We start from the raw sequence: 23622 nt of genomic DNA, 5'->3' as shown, positions 1-23622 counted from the left end.
TGCTAACTCAATAAGGGTATCAGAATCTGGCTTCATATAAATACATAAAATATTAATTTCTTTGTGGGTAGAAGGGGTTGTCAAAGTAATTATTTTTGAGTCTGTCGTCAGAAACAATACACAGATTTATTTATATCTATATCTAGATCTCTCTCTCTCTATATATATCCCCTAATCCTGCAGATACTTTGCAGGAGTGAAGATGCACACGTTCTTTTACTTAGTGTTAGGCCCAGTTTGTGTGTGCACAGAGCCGTATGGGTCTCCCCCCCATATTAGTTCCTTTAGCTTTTTATGCCTCAAATGCCCTGTTACAATACAGGCTAAAGAGGAAGATCTGTAATAACCATCCACAAGTGCGTTACACTAACACGTCTGAACACCATTAGGTTGTGTTAGTCCCTGGGCAAGTTAACAGGGCACTTAGGCCACAATCCACCGAGCCAACGCCACCCATTCTCGCCTGTGTCTTCACGGGGCTGTTCTATCAGGCTTTGCTACCTAAGCTGCGCTAACCCGCTGGTGCTGGGACTAGTGCCTGAGGCGATGCAGAGGTGTCTGAGTACGTGCCCCAGCTGGTGAGCTCACAGCCCGTTACACAGCCCCGATGCGGAGCAGGGATGTGTCAAGGGCAATCCCTGCCCCTATGTGTGTGTGTCACGCCGGCGGCACGGGGAGGGCACCTGCACCTAGGCCTCCCCCAGGAATAGGGTGCACCCCCACCCCCTTCGGCCTCTGTCGCCGGGCTTAGCCCAGGCGCCGTGACTGGCCGCAGGGCAGAGATGGCCGAAGGGTGCGAAGGGGGGGGGGGGTGAGGTCTGTTACGCCTGCGCGTTGCTCGCCGAGCGCTGCCCGCCCAGCGCGGCCCTCCTGGTTGGGTCTTTCCCAGCATGCCGCGCGCCGCGCATGTGCAGTGCCGCGCTCGGGGGCTGCTAATTCCATTGTGGAGCGGACGCGGCGTTATTTTTGACTGGAGGCGGCGGCGGGAGCCGTAAGTGCAGCCAGGGCCGGGTGCTGCCCGTCGGCGCGGGTGGGGCGGTGACGATGCGCCCGGGCGGGGCCGGCTCGGTGAACGGGCGCTGAGCGGCACCCTGAGCTAGCGGCGTCCGGCTGCGGGCGAGCGGCGGGTCCCGCAGCCCCTCTGGGCCGCGCCTCCTCCCCGGCCCGGCTTCCTGGGGGATGAAACTCGGCAGCGGCTTCCTCGGCGGCGGCGGCAGCAAGAGGGCGGCGGCCATGGAGCCCACCTTCCCCCCCAGCATGGTCATGTTCAACCACCGCCTCCCGCCGGTCACCAGCTTCACTCGGGCGGCTGCGCCCCCGCCGGCGGCCCAGCACCCCTCGCAGTGCGTCTTGCCGCCGCCCCCCTCCGCCGCCTCCTCTTCCTCTGCGGCGGCCGAGACTCCCGCGCCGCCCCCCCCTCAGGACGTGACTTTCAAGAAGGAGCCGGCTGGGGCTTTCCCTTCCTCTTCCTCGCAGAGGAGCCCCTGGGGCTTCCTGCAGTCGCTGGTGAGCATCAAGCAGGAGAAACCCAGCGAGGAGGAACAGCAGCAGCACTATGGGGGGCTGTTTGGAGGGGCTGGGGAGGAGAGGCACCCAGCCCTGGGCAGTGGCAGCGGGGAAGGAGTCAGCCAGAGTGTGATTCAGGACCTCAGCCTCCTCCACCACCTGCACCACCATCCCCACCGGGACCTGTTACTGAGCAGCAGGAGCGAGAGCACCCCTGGGGGCTCTGATGAGCCAAAGCACGATGGCCATGGCAAGAAGGTGAAGAGGCCAAAGCCAGAATCTCAGGGAATCAAAGCCAAGCGCAAGCAGAGCGCCTCATCCAAACCCCCACTGGTGGGAGACACAGAATCTGCCATCTTGTCCTCAAGTCAGAAACCTCATGTCTGTGAACACTGCAGCGCTGCCTTCAGGAGCTCCTATCACTTGCGCAGACATGTGCTCATTCACACTGGGGAAAGGCCTTTCCAGTGCAGCCAGTGCAGCATGGGTTTCATCCAGAAGTACTTGCTCCAGAGACATGAGAAGATCCACAGTAGGGAGAAGCCATTTGGATGTGACCAGTGCAGCATGAAATTCATCCAGAAGTACCATATGGAGAGACACAAGAGAACACATAGTGGAGAAAAGCCATACAAATGTGACACTTGTCAGCAGTATTTTTCAAGGACTGATAGACTGTTGAAGCACAGACGAACATGCGGTGAAGCCATAGGTAAAGCAGGTGCAGGAATGGAACCTGGATCATCAAATCACAACATGGGGAGCCTGGCTGTGTTGTCTCAGGGAAATACAAGTTCTTCGAGGAGAAAAAGTAAAACAAAAAGTATATCCATTGATAACAAAGGACATAAGTCTAGTAATAAAGTAACTGAAACACAAGTTGCAAGTAATATGACCATGCAGAATTATGCAGTAGAAGTTCCTGTTGTGTCTTCCAGTGGTGGCTTAGTTGGTGCTGGCATGGAAGAATTACAAAAAAAGGTGCCAAAGTTGGTCTTCAAAAAAGGAAACAGAAAAAATGCAGACAAGAGTTACCTTAATTTTGTGTCACCATTACCAGATATTATTGGGCAAAAACCATTGCCTGGGAAACAAAGTGGCTCTCTTGGTATAGTAACCAATACTGGTGTAGAAGCTATTGGCCTTCTTCAAAATGCAGGTGGAAAACCAGGTCAAATAAGTAGCAATTATGATGATGCCATGCAGTTTTCAAAGAAAAGAAGATATTTGCAAACTGCCAGCAGTAACAGTGCCTTTTCTATAAATGTTGGACATATGGCCTCCCAACAGTCTGTCATCCAGTCTGCAGGTGTAAGTGTTATGGATAATGAAGCCCCATTATCTCTTATTGATTCAACATCTCTAAATACTGAAATGAAGTCTTGCCATGACAAGTCTGGAATTCCTGATGAAGTCTTGCAGAGTCTTTTGGACCAGTACTCTCACAAGTCAGAAGGCCAGAAGGAAGATCCTTTCAGTATAACTGAACAACGTGTAGACTTGCACCCCTCGGGAGAACATTCTGAGATGGTTCAAGAAGAAAATATGAGCCCAAATTCTCAAACAGCTTCAAATGATAAGGCAAGCATGTTGCAAGAATACTCTAAATACCTCCAACAGGCTTTTGAAAGAACGACCAATAGCACTGGTTTTGCTTTTGGGCCCAGTTTCCAATTTGTTAGTTTGTCTTCAACTCTCCATAACCACAGTTTGTTTCAAGACAAACAGATATACACTACATCTCCTCTTGAGTGTGGCTTCAGCCAGTCTGTTACCTCAGTGTTGCCAACTGCATTGCCAAAGCCTCCTTTTGGGATGTTGCTTGGATCTCAACCAGGTTTTTATTTATCTGCTTTGGAGGCTACACATCAACAGTTGACTCCGTCTCAAGAGCTGGATGATCTGATAGATTCACAGAAAAATTTAGAGACTTCATCAAACTATCAGTCTACATCTCAGAAATTGAGTAGTCAGAAGGAACAGAAAAATTTAGAATCTTCAACAAGCTTTCAGATTCCACCTCAGGAGTTAGCTAGCCAGATAGATCCCCAGAAGGATGTAGAGCCTAGAGCAACATACCAGATTGAGAACTTTGCACAAGCGTTTGGTTCTCAATTTAAGTTGGGCAGCAGGGTGCCAATGACTTTTATCACTAACTCTAATGGAGAAGTGGACCATAGAATAAGGACTTCAGTGTCAGATTTCTCAGGGTATACAAATATGATGTCTGATGTAAATGAGCCATGTAGTACAAGAGTAAAGACCCCTACTAGCCAAAGTTACAGGTAAGGTCCCAAGTGTGACCAGGCTGTGGGGTCTTTTTAATGTAATTTTGTTCTATTTTCATAACACTGCCATTGGAATGTTTCTACATGGTCCTGTTAAAATAATGTAACATGCCCTTTCAATGCAACTTTTCATATTTAGTTTATTTTGTTAGTGTAATTTTTTTTAGGTCTGTTTATTATGGGTTTTAATAATAAAAAAAAAATCAATAGATTAAAATAGGGTTTTTTTTTTCCAAATGTTTAGCAATCAAATTTACATACATAGAGTGTCAGGGAATAGCCCAAAAGTTTAAAATGCAAAAAATTAACTTTGTTCCTAGGATTAAGGTTTATTCTAATTGCTTTACTCTCAGGAAAGTGTAACGAAGCATGGAAATTCTGTGCGCCATTTGTATACTGGAACTTCCAATTTACAGATAGTGGCAATTATATTTCAACATTTAAGGAAGGGATCTAAAACATTTTCAGACTGCTGTCTTTTATATCTAGGATGATCCAAAATTCTGAGAATTTCGCTACCTACATCTTGCTGTAGCTTTTAATGTACTCCTCTTCTTCCAGGTGACTCATTCCAGATTGGTCGGGCAAATATTCTTGGATCCATGGTAAATGCCTAGAATGATAGCTTTAATATAAACAATAATGTCCCCTGAACTCCTGTACAAGGCTGTAATTCCATAAAGAGATTCTAGTGACATAAGCCCTGAGAACAAATCTTAAGTGTCTCGTTCATGTCATTAGAACCCCAACTTGAAGCTACAGTCATAACTCATATACCCTTTGGGATACATTATTTATTATACATGGTTTAAAACAAATCAGTGTTTTTCGCTTCTCTTCCATCCCTTCCTGTTAGTATGCTAGGTCCCCATTCTGCATATTTTGTTGTCCTCCCTGATTCAATCCTACATGGTTTGTGGTCCTTCCCTGGTTACTTCCCATCTTAACAGTTAGAATTGTGAAAAGGTTTACATTCCGGAAAGTGCATAATTTATTATGTACTTACTGGTGTCATCTTATGACATCAAGTACAGAAAAATAAAAATGTAAACACCCATGTATTTTATAATTCTATTAAGATTTCCATGTACAATAAGAAATAATATACTCTCAATTGTACAAAGTAAGGCCCTGATGCTGCCTTGGGATTTGCTAACATGGATGACTGTGTCCAACAGATCCCAGTAACTTCAGTGGGTCTCCATATAGGTGCCCTGGTCTACAACTTATCTCACTGCAGACTTGGGGCTTAAGGCTGCAATGCCATCAAAGGTTTCTGGTGATGACATACATCACAAGGGTGGCGCTTGAGTGGTTTAATGTCACCATAACCCTTTAATGGAATTATTGCCATACTTTATGTATATTTTGTGGTACATTATTTATTATATGTGAATCTTTGATTAATGCCTGTGGAGCCACGGAAACCCAGAATTGCTAGTGGCCATTTGAAGCTGCTGAAAGGCAGTGGCACTGCTCTAAACCACTTTTTTGAAAACGTTTTTTTCTGCTTAGTTTTTTTATGTAATTTTTGGTGATGTTTATGCTGATGGTTTTTTATGTACTCTTGGTGATGTTTCAGTCTTACGTACTTCTCTGGTGTCAGAAAAGTACCAGTGGTTGTTTGCAGTCTTCTAGTGTAATCAGCCTATTACAGGCTTCCATGTATAATAAAGTAATTAACATTGTGCAAGTGTAAAACACTTCTGATATGAAAGTGGTGTTTTGAAAACTATGGAATTATTAAACAAATTGTTACAAAAAATTGGGTAATTTATGTCCCATTATCCTCCACCCTCCCAAAAAAACAAACCTAAACCCTGTTTCTCTAAGTGAACTATCACCTTTTTACTATTAGTAGGCCTGATTCCACAGAATTAATCTAATCTCATTAACTTTTTCTCTAAACTTGATTATGTATTTCATCCTTATTTCAATTTAGTGAGGTAAGCTTCCTCTTATCGCCAGACACGGAGCCCAGTCTGTCATCAAGGGATGGAGTAGACCATAACTTTTGTAGGCCTTGTGCTTTTTATCATCTCTTGTTTTGCAGAGGTTATGATTTACTTTCTTTATATTGTGTGTACTGGATATTGAATATGTATTCTGATTGTTTGCTTTAGCTTAATAATAAAAACCTATTATTCACAAAATCCTAAAGAATGAAGATATCACACTTCTGAGACATTTTTATTAAGAAAATTCCATAAAATGTTTTAAATAGCATCGCAGAAGCAACATAGCTTGATGGCATGTTTTAAGGTATTTTTATTGTAAATATTTGTTCTTTTAGATCAATAAAAATACTTTTGGTATTAAGCATGCAGACTTAAATACTTTAATGCTTTTAGATTCTTTTTTGGTTTGGAAATTCTTATTTGAATATGCTGTTAAAAAAAATTGAGCCACATCATACCATTAATGTTTAACTTTCCATTGAGATTAGTTAGATGTTGCTTAAACTAGTTGACCAACATGATCCTCTTTGTTGTGTATGGCTCTGTACAGTGGTAGTGCACTTACTGTAGTTTGAATGTTTTGTAATTTGTTGAAAGTTGAGAGCTAGAGTTTCTGTAGATATTATGCAGAGATAATTTTGTTTTAAGATTTTAAACAAAACATTTTCTATTAACTGGTTTTTGCTTTGAACCCATTGCGCTTTTTTTTTTTTTTTTTTTTGCCTTTAAAGAAGTACCTACCAAAAGTAAGGTATCAAAACCATTATTTAAACAAGCAGTAGGTAGCATAAGGATATGTCTACACTTAAACTCCCACAGTGGCACAACTGCACTGCTATAGCACCTCAGTGTAGACACTCCCAATGCTGATGGCAGAGATTCTCCTGTCAGCGAGGGTAATCCGCCTCTCAGGGAGATGGTAGCTTTTTTTCCTTCTACCTAATGCTGTCTACGCTTGGGGTTAGGTTGATGTAGCTACCTTTCTCGGGGGTGTGGATTTTTCAGAGAGATAGCTATGCTGATGTAAATTCCTAGTGTAGACCAGCCCTAAGTATATGTTCTGTGCTTCCTTAATAGGTTTATCGACTGTTTCGTAAGCTTGTAGAAAATAAATGCAATAGTGCTAAAAGTCCCCAAAACAGTTTGAAAAGGGAAGTAGGGAAGTTGAGAAGATTTAAGCAGAACATATAGTTCCATTAGCCATTAAGTTACCTGAAATTCAAGGAAGAAGATATATGTATGCCAAAAAGAAACAGAATGGTGACTATGGGCAAAACCCAGACAATTACATTAACACAAAGTACTTAAGCAAGTAATATAGGTAGTATCCAGGAGATTGACAGGAACCCTTGTGTAAGATTGGGAGATAGAAACTGTTATACTTCACACTGGTAATTGTGCAATCAATTGAAAATGTGTTTCCAAGTAGAACACACACACATTTTTCCTAGCTAACCACCGAGTTCAAATCGTTTGTATCCAGGACAGTACTCAGTGTGCCACATCTATTTGTTTTGGGTGCTTAATGTTGAGCGCTTGGTAAATATAGGAAGCTGGTCTTTCTGCTACGTGCTGGAAAGAACTACATATTGCAAATATAGATTTTCCTTAATATATATGAAGCAGTAGTATAAATATAGCAAACTAACAATCCTATGGGTGATTTGGGGATATAGGGAGGGAAAGGAACGTAGAGAGCTCAGTGGTTTGAGCATTGGCCTGCTAAACCCAGGGTTGTGAATTCAATCCTTGAGAGGGCCATTTAGGGATCTGATACAAAAATCTGTCTGGAGATTGGTCCTGCTTTAAGGAGGGGCTTGGACTAGATGACCTCCTGAGGTCCCTTCCAACCTTGATTTTCTGTGATTTCTCAAGGTTAAATTAACTTTCTTGTGTCATAACTTTTAGTGTCTGGAAGTATATTTTAAAAAGGGCTGGAAGGGAATTAAATCCTGTTTCCCAGCCCCAAATGTAGAGACTAAGTTGAAGGTACTGAAGGGGAATTATTTACAAGGAAGTGGCCATTAAGAAATAATATGCATGATAAATAAGAATTTGTACATACGCAAATTGGAGTATTTATACTTACCACTGTATGTAGCTCATGTCTCAGAACTGATGCTGAGACAGACAAAGCAATGTGGTTCTCCATCCTCCAGATTTCGGGTGGGTGACTGTAAACCAGCAAAAACTGAGTGTGTACTCCAGAGCTATTTGAAAACTGGAAATTAACACAGCTGAATATAGTAATATTTGAATGTGAATAAAAGCAGGATGCACTTTTGGAGCAGCAAATTTAGGGGGGGGGAGAGGGCATGCTTAAGAAAATGAAAATATAAGCATTTCAGGCTTTTATAGAATCTGAAGCAAGCTTGTACTTTCCAAAAGATTTCCGCCCACTGTGCTAGAGCAAATTCATTGTATTAGCTGGCTGTAGTTCTCAGCCCCTGGTAAGTAAAATCATCGTCTAATTCTAGGTGAAGTGATCAAGTGCTCGATGTTAAATATCCCATCTCACACAATTTAAATGAAGAGCAAACAAGTTGGCACAAAAGGCACAATTTTGTGCTAGCTTGAGGATTTTGTCTTTTCTGGCACTAAAACAGAGAACCCCTGCTACAAACATAGTACCTCTTAATTAGGCTGGAGGGAGGGTTCCCTTATAATAATTCTAGTTTCAGGATATTTGATAATGTAAAATAGAAACTCAGTTCTGCTTGGATCAACATAATATACATTTACATGTTTACTGTTATAATAATGCCTTGGTTTTAAAAAATCTATCTGATAATGCTATAATGGGGCACTCTGGCATGTCAAAAAGTCTTCTAATAGTTTTGTTATAGACTATCCCTTGGTATTATAAAAGGGAAATATGGCAACTCACCAATTTGCTTTTGCTCCCATGAGATGATAAAAAGCTGCTGATGCCTCATGAAAACCTTGAAAAGATTTTGAAAGAATTCAGCTTGTCATATTTTCTCTAGTCTTATCTCTCTTTTTATTACTAACAACATTTGCATGAAAACAATCTTTGTTTGGTTGCACTTTGCTTCCCACTAGAAATGAGTCTTCTAATTGTAATGTTACAGTGGATGATTGTGAAAATGTGTTTTGTGACTAGAAGGCATACTTTTAATAGTGTAAAAGGTATTGTAGCCTTTATTTCCTGCATTCTCTATTTTTTATTATAGGCATGCAGTTAGCCAGATACTTTTCATTATAAGACATTCTTTTTAATTGCTTATAAATTCACCAAACTTTAACCATTCAGGCTGAAATTTTCCTGCTGGGTGTCTGACTCAGGCTGAATTTTTCTGGAAAATTTAAGCAAAAACAGTTCAACTATTTCCTAGAACAAAATATAGGGGGAAATGGTGTCTTTACCCAAATTTTAAAAAAAAAATCTTACAACCATCTCATTGAAAAACTGTAGTACCTCCATGCTTTATAGCTGGGGCTTGACATTTGTCAGGGGTATTGCTCTGATGTCAGAGATGTGCCTTTTGTCATCCTTGTGAGAATCTGCCTGAATTTGGCCTAGTTATGAGCCTCTGAAAAATCTCAGTTTGCACATGCTCAGTAGAGACTTTGAGAGTTCTGCAGCTAAATTCTTAAGATGATTCCATCTGTGCTGGATATGATCTAGCATGAGACTGCAGGGGTTGAAGAGGGACTGATTTTCCCCTGCAATTTGTTCTTTGGCAGCAAGGAGATGCTGTGATACATCACAAGAACTGTGAGAGCAGGGAGACCTGTTCTTCTCTACTCGGTGTTCCTGTTGCTAACAGGGGCAATGAGAAGGAGGAGGCAGCCTGACTCAAATGAAGAGGAATAGGGAGCTGGGCCCTGAGGTCTGGGGGAAGGGGTGATAGAGGAGGGGAGGCTGGGCTGAGGAGCCAATTGAGGGCAGTCCGGCTGGAGGTTCAAGGGCAGAAGGAGCCACGCTTCAGGGGTCAGGGAGACATGATAGAAGCAGAAGTCTGAATCCACTAGAGTATGCTGTCCTCGGAACCTGGAATAGAACCCAGCATTCCTGAGTCTCAACATTCTTCAGTTGTCAGGAAATAAGCTGTGAAATCCTCTGGCAATGTGTATGTTTCATCTTCCTCTAATGGCTGGCCCACATAGAGCATAGTAACCTACTGCTGCTCTCAGTTCTTAGCTCAGGTGACAGAAGTCTGTGCTGTTGATCTAAAGCAGTGGTCCCCAATGCGGTGCCCATGAGCACCATGGCGTCTGCCGGGGCATTTGTGTGCCCGCCTGGTGCCCAGCAGGGAAGAGAAGCCACGGCCCCACACCTGCCGTGGAGAGAGAACTCAGGCTGTGGGCACGGTGGTCTCTGTTCCCAGCAGGTGCGGGGCCTGCCTAGTGCTCAGCAGGGGAGAGAAGCTGCGGCCCCACACCTGATGGGGACAGAGAACCCTGGGGCTGTAGGCTGTGAGCGCTGGTGTTCTCAGGCCCAGGCAGGTGTAGGGTCGTGGCTTAAGCTAGAGAGAAGCTGCAGCCCCATGCCTGCCAGGGACAGAAAACTCCGGGACTGCAGGCACCGGTGTTCTCTGTCCCCGGCAGGTGCGAGGCCTGCCTAGTGCCCAGCAGGGGAGAGAAGCCGGGGCCCAGCATCTGCTGGAGACAGAGTACTCTGGGGCTGCGGTCACTGGTGTTCTCTGTCCTCATGGCTTCTCTCCAGCTTCTCTCTGGATTCATATATTATGTAATATTAAATATGATTTTTGTATTATTTAATGTACAAATACAAAATAAGCCTTGAAAAATTTTTGGCACCCACCATACTCTTTTGAAAACATGAATATGCTACTGGCCACAAAAAGGTTGGGGACCACTGATCTAAATGTTCTCTAATCCTGCTGAAGAATCATGGGATAGTCAGCATGGTATGATGTGATGGAATTTGTGTTTTTCAGTTTGCTTTTATATAAACAAGAACATTGCACCTTTAACATTGCTAATATAGTTGGTTTTGTATGTAAAGTTGCACTTTAAAGTTAGGAAATGCCAGGATTAAGATTGCCTCTGCAACCTTAATCTGATCCATCTGTGCAGATGCATTGATGTAGTATTTTTTACATAATCACATACAATTTTCTTTTTGTTCTACCGGGTCCCTGTCTTTCAGTGCACAGAATAGATGATGCTGAATGAGCAACTACTCAGTATTTTGTTTTATCCTCATTGTTCAGTGTGTGGTCTCATGCCTTATTTATTGCACAACATTCAAATCCTGCTTTGAATACGGAGTTCTTAATTTCATCGCGGGTTTTTCTGTGGTGTTCACTGCTGTAGCATCTGTGTACTGCACAACCATAAATGTATCTTTACAGCACTCTTGTGAGGTAGAGTAGTAGTATCCCTATTTTACAGGTGGGGAACTGAGGCACAGCGAGACTCAAAAGTGTAGACTAATTTTAAGATCCATTTTGATATACTTATGGCTTGATTTTTTTTTTTAGACAATATAGTATTATATAGTACTTCATATGTTCACAGCATAGCTCTTACTGAGTTGTAGGTCCAACTTCTCAACACTTTTCAGATCCCAGAAGTTGGGTACCCAGAAAATGAGGAAACATGAGTAATATGGCTACCTGTGAAAAGTTTAGTTTATGTGACTTCTCTCTCTAATATCCTGGGACCAACATGGCAACAACAACACTGCAAACAAAGTTCCTGGTTGATTATGGACAAGGTGGGTGAGGTAATATCTTTTATTAGACCAACTTCTGTTGGTGAAAGAGACAAGTTTTCGAGCTCCACAGAGGAGTTCTTCAAGGTGGCAAAACCAGGGATAGAATCCAATCCCCCAATGTGACATTCAGCTGCCTAAACTGCAAAATCATCCTTTCTCATCCTACACCCCTTCCAGCTTCTGCAACAAATGAGGTAGGGGTGCTACAGACAACCTGGATTAATTCCCTGAGCATTGGAAAAATTAGCATGTGATCAAATAACTAGAGACTGTCATAATGCATATGCACAAGGCAGCCGAATGAAGGTTCTACAGGCAATTTAATTCTGGCATTTTCTAATGTCTGAGTACTTTGCAATATTACGTTCTTTCACTGCAACTCTCTCTATGTAATATAATGCTTAGATAGCTAATTTTTGGTTTCTGTAGATTGAGAATTTATTTTTTTATCACATTTACTACAAGTTTATTTAATTTACACAGTCCTTAGCCTGTCTTCCATAGTAAATGTTTTTCTAAAGGTGTGTTAGAGGGCTGCCTACTTACATAGTAATTAGGTTTTAAATTTGATCAGCTATCCAGTATGTAATCAAATGGACAGGAATTAGGATAGAATTGGGGAAATATAAGTTTGGAATATCTTTATTTTTGTGATCCATAGAACTTTAGTCTTTACAATTAAGTTTTTGTAGCCCCTCACTTAGTTCTAGCTATCTCAAAACACTTTGTGAACTAATGAGCTAAGTAGGGGTAGGATAGTTACTGTTAAGGCAATTTCAGCAGCTGTTAGGTTCACACACAGCCTTTGACATTAAAGCATGTTTTACAGAGAGCTGTATTAGCATTCTGGTGCTTTTGAAAAGTTCCCTGAGATCTTTAATTTCTGTGTAGACCATCACCAGCAATTGGCAAAAGGATCCTCATTTTGATGTCTCCTCTAAGGCCAAAGGATAGTCTGTCTAGGCTAGCATTCTCAAAATTTCTCCTTGCCACATGCACTTTTCTGCCTACCTATGTTACATTTCATTTCAGTTGGCTCGGGGGTTGCAGCTAAGTACCCTGTAAGCAGCCTACTGAGCGCTATGCATGCGCTCAGGGAACCCGCCCAGTGGGGAGAGGGGTGCCTCGGCCCCAACTCAGCCCCGTACCTGCTGCAGCCAGGGGAGGGGAGCCTTACCCCCAGCCTGAACCCAGCCCTGGCCTGGACCTGCCACGGCCGGGGGGGGCCCTCCACTGGCCTCAATCCAGCCCCGGCCCGAACCTGCTCTGGTCAGGGCATCCCTCCACCAGCCCAAACCCAGCACCTACTCAGCCCCAACCTGGACCTACTGTGGCTGGAGCCGCCCTCAGTGGTTTCAGTGTCAGAGAGGATGTTCCTAGATGTTGCTTCAAAATTTGCCATCGATGAGTTGATGCAGAGAAAAATACATAGATGCTCTGAATTACATTAAAAAATTCAGCAGCCTCACTAGAAGCTTGAGGCTGCATCACTGACAACAAAGTTCAATGAATGAGAACTGCATGGGACAAAAATAGCTTGAGGGTTTAACTCTCGGATCTGTCTGCACTCTTCTTTCCTCTCCTGTTGGCACCATTATCGTAGCCGTGACCTCTCATGTCAACTATTGCGCTTCCTATATCTTCCAGCTTTTTAAGAAGCACATTTGTCATACAACTCCTGTAGTGTCATCAGTGTCAATACATTCTAGAAAATGCTCTCTGACAGTCACTATTGCAGGGACATTTTCACTAGGTTCTGTTGTTACAAAACACACCATTAAAGTAATTTGTTTTGTATGGCTGATGTCAGGTGTGCAGTCCAGAATCCGATCTGCCACAATCTTCTGTTTGACTTTTGTTGCCAATAATGATCTCATGTTGAATTGTTTTTCCAAGGTAGTGGTGTGTGTACATTTCTTGCGTGGTGACTCTTAGATGCTTCTGGAGTACAACATAAAACTTGGCCATCAGCTCCACAATTTTAAGGAAGTTTCCATTGTTTGGCACATACAGCTGATCTGAAGTGCCACACAGTGCTAAGTTTTGGGTAGCAAGCATTCTCACAATGGCAATGAGCCTTCAGAACATTTTAATAAAAAGACTCTGATGCAATCTTCTCTTGATGCTGATCATCTATGATGGCCTTTAACTTTAGTCTCATGTCAAGCTCTTTCCACTTATGGAGTGCTCTCTGGTGATTTGCTTCCTTCTCATGGCATGCCAGATTTTTAGCTGGATTTTTCAAGTCCTTTGTTCCTGTAGAGCTCAATGTGGCTGGAACATTAGACTAGAAGAGTTTGCAACAAAAACAGTTTGCAGCATTCTGGGTTTTTGAGTATATAAGCCATGGCCTCTCCACTGTGTCACCATTGGGGATTTCACGCCAGTAATGTGTTGGATGAAAACTTCTATTTTCATTGTCTTTGGGGAACATGAAGTTTTTCACTTGCTGTGGCCCATGCAGTACAAGGAAGTCCCTCAGGCTACTGTTCAAGTGGGTCCACAGTCCTGGATCATCTAGACTTAAGGAACTAAACTCAGCAGCAGCTGTTTCTTGCACCTCCACCACACCCTTCTCTGATCTACACTTTTCTTCAGGAATGTGCATGTTACATCCATTTGAGATGGAGATATGGATGCTGCAGTAGCTGCCAGGTTATCTGCACTCTGACTAACTGGAAGATTAGGCATCTCCTCACCACTCATCCTCACTGGGGCTGGAAGGCTCACTGTGAACGTTTGTGTCTATGTATCTCAGGCGAGCTGCTTCCTGCTTAGATAGAAAAGCTTCCTTTGCTTGCTTTTTTCTGAATGCTGCCCCAGCAGGGCATTTTCTTCTTTCACTCATGAGTGCTGTTCTGTGCCAGCTCTAGTGGCTCTCAGTTGAAGGGGACAAATAAGCAGGCTGGTAGCAGGGCCTGAGTGAGGGAAGATATCAGTGTCTTAAGGGCCTAATTGGCTCCTACTACTTCAGTTGACTGCCTGTTCCCCTCAAGTGGGTTCAGGGAAGCAGCAGGAAACAGGAAGCTCTCAGAGAATCTAGTGTTAATCAGTCCAGGCTTTTGCGGGGTGCTAGAGAGGTACATAAGAGACTCCTCCTCCTCTCTCTCTCTCCCTGAAGCATCTGCTGCTTTCTGTTGTTCCCTTTTCTCCTGCCTGCCTGTTATGTCTCTTGTGCCCTCCTTCTTCCAGCACAGCACTTCACCATCTCTGTGCATCTAGAGCAGAGAGAATACATATGCACCAGCAGCAGACACAATTTTCTACACTCTGGGTCCTAGTGATGCCCCACCACAGTCTGGCACCTGAAGCAGCTACCTCAATTCACCTCATGGTAAGGCCTGCCCTGGACCTCTCTCATTACAGTAGGACTGGCAAAAACAAAGAGCAATTTCTTATTTCACAGCCAAAAAAAGGGCACAAGCACAACTCAGAATGTTTTTTTGAAACACTAGATTAAAATATTTAAAAGTGTATTATAGTCATCTTACAAATCTAGAAGTGATCTACTAGACTTGCATCTGTAAATTCCGATGTTTCTAAATTAATGGTAATATCCTGACCTTCCCAGTATGAAAGGAGACAAATGATCGCTAAACTTTCAAAAAAAAAATTTCTTTATATACAATATGTAAAACCCGTGGCCTTGGGATGAGCAAGCTTTTTCCTTTGTCATTTCATTTAATGGGATTTCTTTCCCCTTTCTAACTTTTCTTTTATTATAATGGAAAGTGGCTTAGTGACACATATCAATAAAATAACTAGAAAGTATAAAATATATACAGTCAAGGATGGACATAAGAACGGCTATGCTGCGTCAGACTACTGGTCCATCTAAACCAGGGGTGGGCAAACTTTTTGGCCTGAGGGCCACATCAGGTTTCCAAAATTCTGTGGAGGGCCGGGTAGGGGAGTCCGTGTCTCCCCAGACAGCCAGGCGTGGCCTGGCCCCCTATGTGACTCCCCTGCTTCTCTCCCCCTGACAGCCCCCTCAGGGACTCCTGCCCCATCCGATGGCAAACCAAATGCACAAGGGGATGGAGAGGGGAAAACATCCAACACCCCCTGTTCACTGACCGCCCCCCTGGAACTCCTGCCCCATCCTCTACCACCCCGGTCCCCTGTCCCCTGACTGCCCTCCCACTGCCCCATCCAACCCCTCCTCTCATTCCTGACTGCCTCCCATCCGGGACACCTGCCCCATCCAACCACCCCTTCTTCCTGTCCCCTGACCACCCCTGGAACCCTTGCCCCTAACTGCCCCCTGCCACCCCATCCAACCCCCCCTCGGACTCCTACCCTCATTCTACCCCCCTTTTCCCTGCCCTCTGGCTGCCCTGCCTCCTAGCCACAATCCCCCCTACGTGCCCCCCCCGAACTCCCCTGCCGTGCTGCCTGAAGCACTGGTGGCTGACGATGCTATAGCCGTGCTGCTCAGAGCAGCAGGATAGGCAGCTGTGCTGCTCAGAGCAGCAGGATAGGCAGCTGTGCTGCCTGGCAGGAACCAGCCACTCCAGAGCACTGGGTCAGGCCAGGCTCTGCAGCTGCACTGCCCCAGGATCTCGCAGTCCCGCCACCCAGAGCATTGTGCTGGTGGCGCAGTGAGCTGGGGCTGGGGGTTAGCCTCCCAGGCCAGAAGTTCGGGCCAGGCAGGAGGGTCCTGCGGGCTGTGTGTGGCCCACGGACCATAGTTTGCCTACCTCTGATGTAGCCCATTATCCTGTCTTCCAGCAGTGGCTAGTGCCCGATGCTTCAGAGAGAATGATCGGAACAAGGCAATTATCAAGTGATCTGTCCAAACCCAGTTTCTGGCAGTCAAAGACAGATGCACACAGTAAATCCAGATTTTTCAAAAGTGGCCAGTGATATTTTGAGTGCCCAACCTGAGATATGTTTTAAGGGTACTGATTTTTCAGGGGGGCTGAGCAACGTTTTAAGTATCTCAAGTTGCATACCCAAAAAGTGAGACCCGTGGAATTACTAGTCATGTCTGAAAATCTGGGCTTCAGCAACTGATACCACAGATTTTAACATTGAACGTTTCCTATTTACTGTTGTGTAGAACAATAGCTTGGTGGTATGCACTTCCTTGCAATGGAAAAGAAGCTTATATCTTTAAAGTTAGTTTCATACTACCTGTTGCTGAGGGCAAAGATACAGTAAGGGGCAAAAGTTTTTAAGGTGAACAAAGACGGTGACTTCATAAAACTCAGATCTCACAGTAGAAGGCACAGAGTCTTTGCCGGTCTAAACCAATAACCTGATGAAATGCCCTGGTGGCCCCCCTGCCAGGTAACACCTTGTTGCCTCATCCACTTTTTACTGTAGTTTTCAAACCAGTCCTTTCCCTCTCTTTCATAATGGAGAAGAATCTGTCAGTCTTAAATAATGGCTCTTCCTGCTAGTTAAGACTCAGAGTTTGCTGCAGCTTTATTTATTCAAAGTGTGGCTTTCTTGTGGAGAGGAAAAGCATAGAATTGCAAGGTGAGTTGTGGAAATTAGTGCAGTGGGGATTGTTGACAATGAATAAAGATTTGGTCTACAGCTGCGGAGAGGAAATAAATAGCAAATGGACCAAATAGAGGATGTAACTAACCAGCTGTATCTATCTTATTAAAGCACTTTATTTTGATCGTCTCTGCTTGATATTGTCTATAGTTAAGAATGGTGGTTCATGAAAGAACTGGCATAGATGATGATCAGGCAGCATCCGTGGTTTAAAAAACAAATCAACCAACCAACAAAAAACTTGCCTCCAGCTGCAGTTCCCTCTTTCTCCTGGATGAGGATCTGACCACAGTGATCCACCTGAGTGTTGCCTCTAGAGCGGATTTATTGTAACTTTCTTTGTTGTAGCCTAAAGGTGAATGGCATGCAGAGGCATCCATTTGTGTGGAATTATAGTTCATTTGCCTTCTCAGTGGAATGAATCATGGTGAGCACATCATCCCTGTGCTCTGATTCCTCCCCTGGCTCTCAGGCAGTTTGTATTTTCAGTTCAAGGGCTTCTTTGGTTGGTCCTACCCCCAGTAATGGACCAGCCATGCCATCATCTTGCCCAGGCTTGTGCAAAACCATGTCCTCCTGCAAGTGATCCCACTCCTATCAATTTAGGAGAGTAGGGCATTACCTTGTTCATGCTGCATGCTATTCCCATAAGCCCTCAGGCTGTGGGTAGATGGATCACACACTTGAGCTGATTTTTAAAAAAATTATGCCGCATCAGAGAAAAGGTATCTGCTACCAATAAAGGCCCCCCCCCCCCCCAAACAAAAAAAAAATCCCAGCAGTAAGTGGAGGTTAAATTTAAATTCAGAACAAGCTCATGATGTTACAAAGCCATGAAACCAAGAAAGATGAAGAACAGCAGCTAGTGTTAAATATTCAGAGTAACTAATATACATGCCAGGAAAACAATGCAGAAGTAACACATGGGCATATCTAATACACAGTGAGAAATGACCTGGTAATAACTGGCAACAAACACTCTCCCTTCTGTAAAACATGGCAGGTCAGAAGTTATGTGGAATGGTAGCAATACACTAAATTATTAAGGTTTGGAAGAATTTGCTGCTAGGATCTGGAAATGAGAAAACTCTTGAGTTAGCCAGCCACCAAGATGTGGTCACCTGTTTGCACTTTATGTAAAATTTGATATCTGGGTCTTTCTTTATTATGGCCTTGGCAACGGCAAACCAAATGCATAAGGGGATGGAGAGGGGAAAACAAATTTGTCAGGACAAGATGCATTAAGGGAAAGAAGGATATTTTATAATGAACAAAGGCTTTCAAGTGTATTAATAGTGAAATCCCACACCAGGCAGACAGCCCTGGTGACAGAAGTGGGATGAAATCCAATAGTACAAAGTGCAAGATCATGCACTGAGAATCTAATAATAAGCTGGGGGCTCATCAGTTGGAAGTGACAGAGGTGAGACCTGGTTGGGTCAATTACAGGATGACTGTGACCCACCAGTGTGATGCAGCTGTGAAAAATGCAAGTGCGATCTTAGGATGTATCTGGTGAGGCATTTCCAGTATAGATGGAAAAGTATTAATGCCAATGTTCAAGGCACTGGGAAGACCTCATTTGGACTCCTGTGTACAATTCTGGTCACCTGTGTTCGGGAAAGATGAATTGAAATTCAAACTGGAACAGGTGCAGAGAAGAGCTACTAGGATGATCAGAAGAACAGAGAGCCTGTCTTCTGAGGGGAAACTGGAAGAGCTTGGCTTGTTTAGCCAGGCGAAAAGAAAGCTGAGAGGGGATATGATTGTTTTCTCTTAATACATTTTGGGGAGGGGGAGATGTCAATAAACACCAGGGAGGCTGACGAGTTATTTAAGATACAGGACAATGCTGTCCCAAGAACAAATGGATATAAACTGACTATGACAAAATTCAGGCTAGAATTTAGAAGAAAGTTTCTAAACATCAGAGGACCGAGGTTCTGGAACAGCCTCCCAATAGGAGTTGTGAAGTGGCACTGGGCATTTTTCCTCTCAAGTGCTTTGCTGATTCTTGTTCACATGTTCCAGGTTTAACCGATCACCATACATGGAGTGGGAAGGAATTTCCTCCCACATCAGATCAGCAGTGACTTTTGGTTTATTTCACCTTCCTCTGTAGTTTGTGGGTGTGGGTATATCTCACTTAATCATTTTCCTGCCATTTTAGGGGCCTCAGGCATTTGTGCACCTTGGTCCCTCCTATTTTCTTATTGTGGCACATAATTGTCTTGTCTCCTGTGACTTGTAATACTTTGGTCTAATTTTGGTGGTTGGGTTTAGTGTGTGACTTTGGGTGATGGTAGTGGCCTGTGATACACAGGTCAGACTAAGTGAACTGGTGGTGCCTTCTGGCCTTGAATTCTGTGACTACAGAGGAAGGCAAAAAACCACCAAAGTCACTGCCAATCTGATCGGGGGAAAATTCTTTCCTACCCCCACATATAGTGATCAGTTAGAACATGAGCATGTGAGCAAAAGCTTTACCAAATGAGGAAATTGACTTGATATAATTGCCATTAATAACCAAAAGGAAAGACAAGACACAATATTTAGAAAACAGATAAGGGAATAATTGTTCAAATTTATTTTTAAATCTGATAGTCTACTGGCATCTAGTTGATAACAAACTGTAGATGTACATTACAAGAGAAAGTGAAAAATATTTTGAGGGATAATCGCTTATTTGGTTAATAAGGTAATTCAGTGCTTGTGTATGTGTGTTTCCCAATTTCATCAGAACACTTGATGGTTGAGAAAGTCATTATCCAAGATTGGAGGTTCCAGATCCAGCTGGTGAGGGCCGCTGTTTGCTAAAAATGTAAGTGTCATAAAATAGGAAACAGAAAAATTAAACAACCCCTTCCCCAATAAATAGATTTGCTTGTACAAAGTTAAAAGGATAATAGCATTTTGGGGCAAGGACTATATTCTCTATAAATAAAAGTGTGTTTTAAGTAACATGAGGTAAAAGTCTAGAGAAAACATGTTAGTTACCCGGGCCCAGGTCCACAAAGGGACCTAGGCATTGCTCAGGTGACCTTAATTCTGGGATATCCTGACTTTTGAGTGTCTGACTTTGCAATCTTAATGTTCTTTTAACGTATGATTTTTAAATGTAATTTTCTAGGAATTTGACAAAATTGAAAAAAAGAAATTCTTCATATTGACACGCTTTTGGGCTATCACCAGGGTTGGAATCTTTAGATCCACTGCCACTTGAACTAAAAGAATAACTGGTAACAGTAGTAGCTATCATACTCTATGTGGACCAGCACTATAGAGGGGATGAGGCACACTTTGCCAGTGGATTTCACAGGTATTTGCTGACAGCAGAGAAATGCTGAGACTCAGGAATCTAGTGGGAAGTGTGCTCCAGTGGACACAGACTCTTCTGCCTGTTTTCCCCAAGTTTGGCATTTTCTGCCCATCACCTCCAATCTCTCACTGTCCCAGTCCTGTCTCTTACCTCTTCTGGTTCCTTGTCCCAGCGTTATTGTCCTTGGCTACTCAGTCCCAGTCTCCGCTTCTCATGTTCTCATCTCAGTCCCAGTCTTCTTGGCCAGCCATTCCCACTCTCCCTGTTTTTCCTCCCTCCCCATATCTAGTTCCTGTCTCCTAGCCCAGCCAGTACCAGTCCACCCATCCAAACTCCTGGCCCCAATCTCTTTGGTCAGGTAGTTCCAGTTTTCCTCTTCTGTTTTCTCATCCAATATCTCTTTCCTCTCCTCTCCCACTGGCTCCCAGTCCATGTCTCCATCTCCAGACTCATCCAGTCTCAATCTTTCCCACTCTTTTTGCCTAACCAGTCCCAGTTCTTTCCCTACACCCAGCTCCTTGCCAGAAGTCTCTCTTCCAACCACTCCCATTTTTCCCCATACTGGTTCTTAGTCTCTTTAATCAGCCAGTCCCCCTTCGACTCCCTGTCATCATCCAAACTCAGTGTTAGTCATCCTCCCCTGCAACTGGCTTCCTGTTCCCCCTCTGTTTCCAGTAGTGGCTCCCAGTCTCCTTGCCAAACCTGTTCCAGCTCCCTGCTTCCTCCAACTCCCAGTCTTCATCCCCCATTCCCAATCATGGTTTCTCTCCAGTCCCAGTCTCACTAGATTCCTTGTCCCAGTCAAGTCCTTTCCTCCTCTCATGTCTGGGTTTTTTGTCTCCTCAGCATTCATATCAGTTGACTTCTTGCTTCAGACTGCCTAAGGTGCCAACAGTGGGGACATTGAGAGGAATGAGAGCACAGGAGAGACAGGCTGGGAGCAGCCATTATTGGGTAAGTCTGGCTTTGTCCCTGCATCTCTGGGCTTGCAGGGAGCATGTTTCCTTACGCTATTGGGGAACTGCGTGTGCAGCCTGGTCGGTGCCGGGAGCTCTGAGTGGCTAAAATAAGCTCTAGGGTTACCAGACAGCAAGTGTGAAAAATCGGGATGGAGTGGGGGGTAATAGGAGCCCCTATTAAAAAAAAGTCCCAAATACCAGGACTATCCCTATAAAATCGGGACATCTGGTCATCCTAGTAAGCTCAGAGGGGATGGAATCTTTGGAGATTTAACTGCTAAAATCTAAGAACTGAGTGTATATGAACTAAGATCTTTCAAAGACTTAAACTGGGCCAAATTTGGACAGATTTTTACAGTGACAACAAAAAGCACATTCATGGCCCTCTGCCAATTTTCAAGTCCCTGCACTAAAGCATGGGAGTGGCAGAGTTGTTGAAAAAAAAGGTCTTAAGTATATTTAACATGGGCAGAACAAGATCATAGAATCATAGAATATCGCGGTTCGAAGGGACCTCAGGAGGTCATTTAGTCCAATCCCCTGCTCAAAACAGGACCAATTCCCAACTAAATCATCCCAGCCAGGGCTTTGTCAAGCCTGACCTTAAAAACCTCTAAGGAAGGAGATTCCACCACCTCCCTCGGTTACCCATTCCAGTGCTTCACCACTCTGAGTGAAAAAGTCTTTCCTAATATCCAACCTAAACCTCCCCCATTGCAACTTGAGATCATTACTCCTTGTTCTGTCATCAGGTACCACTGAGAACAGTCTAGATCCATCCTCTTTGGAACCCCCTTTCAGGTAGTTGAAAGCAGCTATCAAATCCCCCCTCATTCTTCTCTTCTGCAGACTAAACAATCCCAGTTCCCTCAGCCTCTCCTCATAAGTCATGTGATATTTTTCAAGTTATTTTTCTCTTGTCTTGTTCTCGTAAATAACAGAACAGTTTTGACTGAAATTTTCCAAAAACATTCAGCCTGAGGCAGCCATCTGACATGGAAAAAATTAACACAAATGTTAAAGTTTGGCACAGTGATAGGCAACTGAAAATAGGGTCTTATAATCGGGAAATGACAGGCAATCCTACAATAGGTGCAGCTGACAGCCTGGCCTACATACACAGTACATTATCTAATGTAGTCCTAGATAGGTTTGTTGGTTTTTTCCAGTTCTCTTTACAGCATCTGGAATTCCACTGCCAGAAGCAAGTGATGTGCCTAAAAGGACCATTCATTTTATCTGGTGTGGCAAGTGCTATATTCCTTTAGATGAGCTATTACTACAGATTATCTATTTACAATATAATAATCCCTCAGACATCTGCTGTTAGTGAAGGTTGTTACTAAATAGAATGAGATTCAGCATAAAATAATTGTATCGTTGCAATATATATATGTCATGAGTAGGACTAGCCTTGGAAATATCTGGTGAGACTATATCTCAGTGCTATAGATCGGTTGCCATATATAAAAATGGGAGAGATTTTAGCAGCAAGCTTCATTCTAGGAGCCGTTTGGCTCTTCTAGGTTCATTTAATTTTTATAAAATAAAGGGCTAAAATCTGCTTTTTGCTCACTCATGATGGGTGGGAAAGATCATCTTCCCCCTTAGCATTAAATGGACAAGAGGAACCAGAATTTAGTGCTAACTGTAGTTTTACTCTCTTTTTTAAATCTTCATTGATGTCCTTATTCAACAGGGCTCAGATTGGGCTGGTGCTAGAGAAAAAAATTTAGATTTCTTATTAGGAGTCAGATCCTCTGTTGATGTAAATTTGTGTAACTACATTGATTTAAATGGAATCACATCATGTCCAATATGATAAGTGCTTACTTTGTACTCCAGCAGCTTAGCGAATTTCATAAAGAACAAAGGAAGTTGTTCTAAATTTTCACATGCCTCTGTAAATAGAGACCTCACCAGAGGTTTCTTATACATTTGTGGATCACATGGCACAGACTCTGTCTCTACAAAAGCCATCCATTTCTTTTCATGGGGAGACTTATAGGGCCTTTTCCTGCAAATCCTACTTTGCACATGCATAAGTGTTTGCAGGAAAGTGTAGGAGCAGGATTTTATATAGCACTGTAAGAATTAATGTATGATTTGATTTAATCCTGCTAGCCACCCTTTTTGAATAGCAGAAAGAAATGACCTTCTGGGACTATGAGATTCTGTTTTCCCGTATGTATTACAAATTAGGGACTCTAGTTAAATATACATTTCTTTGTTTTAAGGTTTAGAAAGTAAAAAACAGAATCTTGTATTGTATCTATGTTAAGGAGATTAGAGGAATGTTGAGGGCCTGAAGCCTCAGTGTGAATTGTTTTAGTTATAAGATTTAGCAAGGCTTGATTTACAGTGTATTCTGCTGAAT

General features: G+C 43.4%; 1 protein-coding gene across 4 annotated transcripts in view; it reads left to right on the top strand.

Annotated features, from left to right (window-relative positions):
- Nucleotides 1-1051: 1051 nt before the first annotated feature.
- ZNF281 (zinc finger protein 281) overlaps nucleotides 1052-23622 on the top strand; it is a 55671-nt gene continuing 33100 nt past the window's right edge. The window contains exons 1-4 of one of the 4 annotated variants that reach the window (XM_050961406.1): nucleotides 1052-3791; nucleotides 4356-4399; nucleotides 19708-19788; nucleotides 21133-21240. In XM_050961406.1, coding sequence (XP_050817363.1) covers nucleotides 1180-3791; nucleotides 4356-4359 — 2616 coding nt within the window. In that variant the 5' untranslated portion in view covers nucleotides 1052-1179 and the 3' untranslated portion in view covers nucleotides 4360-4399; nucleotides 19708-19788; nucleotides 21133-21240. Of the gene's footprint in view, nucleotides 4400-19707; nucleotides 19789-21132; nucleotides 21241-23622 lie in introns of all 4 variants that reach the window. The other 3 variants (XM_050961405.1, XM_050961402.1, XM_050961403.1) reach the window with 3 other exon arrangements.

This window comes from Gopherus flavomarginatus, chromosome 7 (assembly GCF_025201925.1).
Source record: "Gopherus flavomarginatus isolate rGopFla2 chromosome 7, rGopFla2.mat.asm, whole genome shotgun sequence".
NCBI classification, from domain to species: Eukaryota; Metazoa; Chordata; order Testudines; family Testudinidae; genus Gopherus; species Gopherus flavomarginatus.
This window is presented reverse-complemented; position numbering and strand designations above follow the sequence as displayed.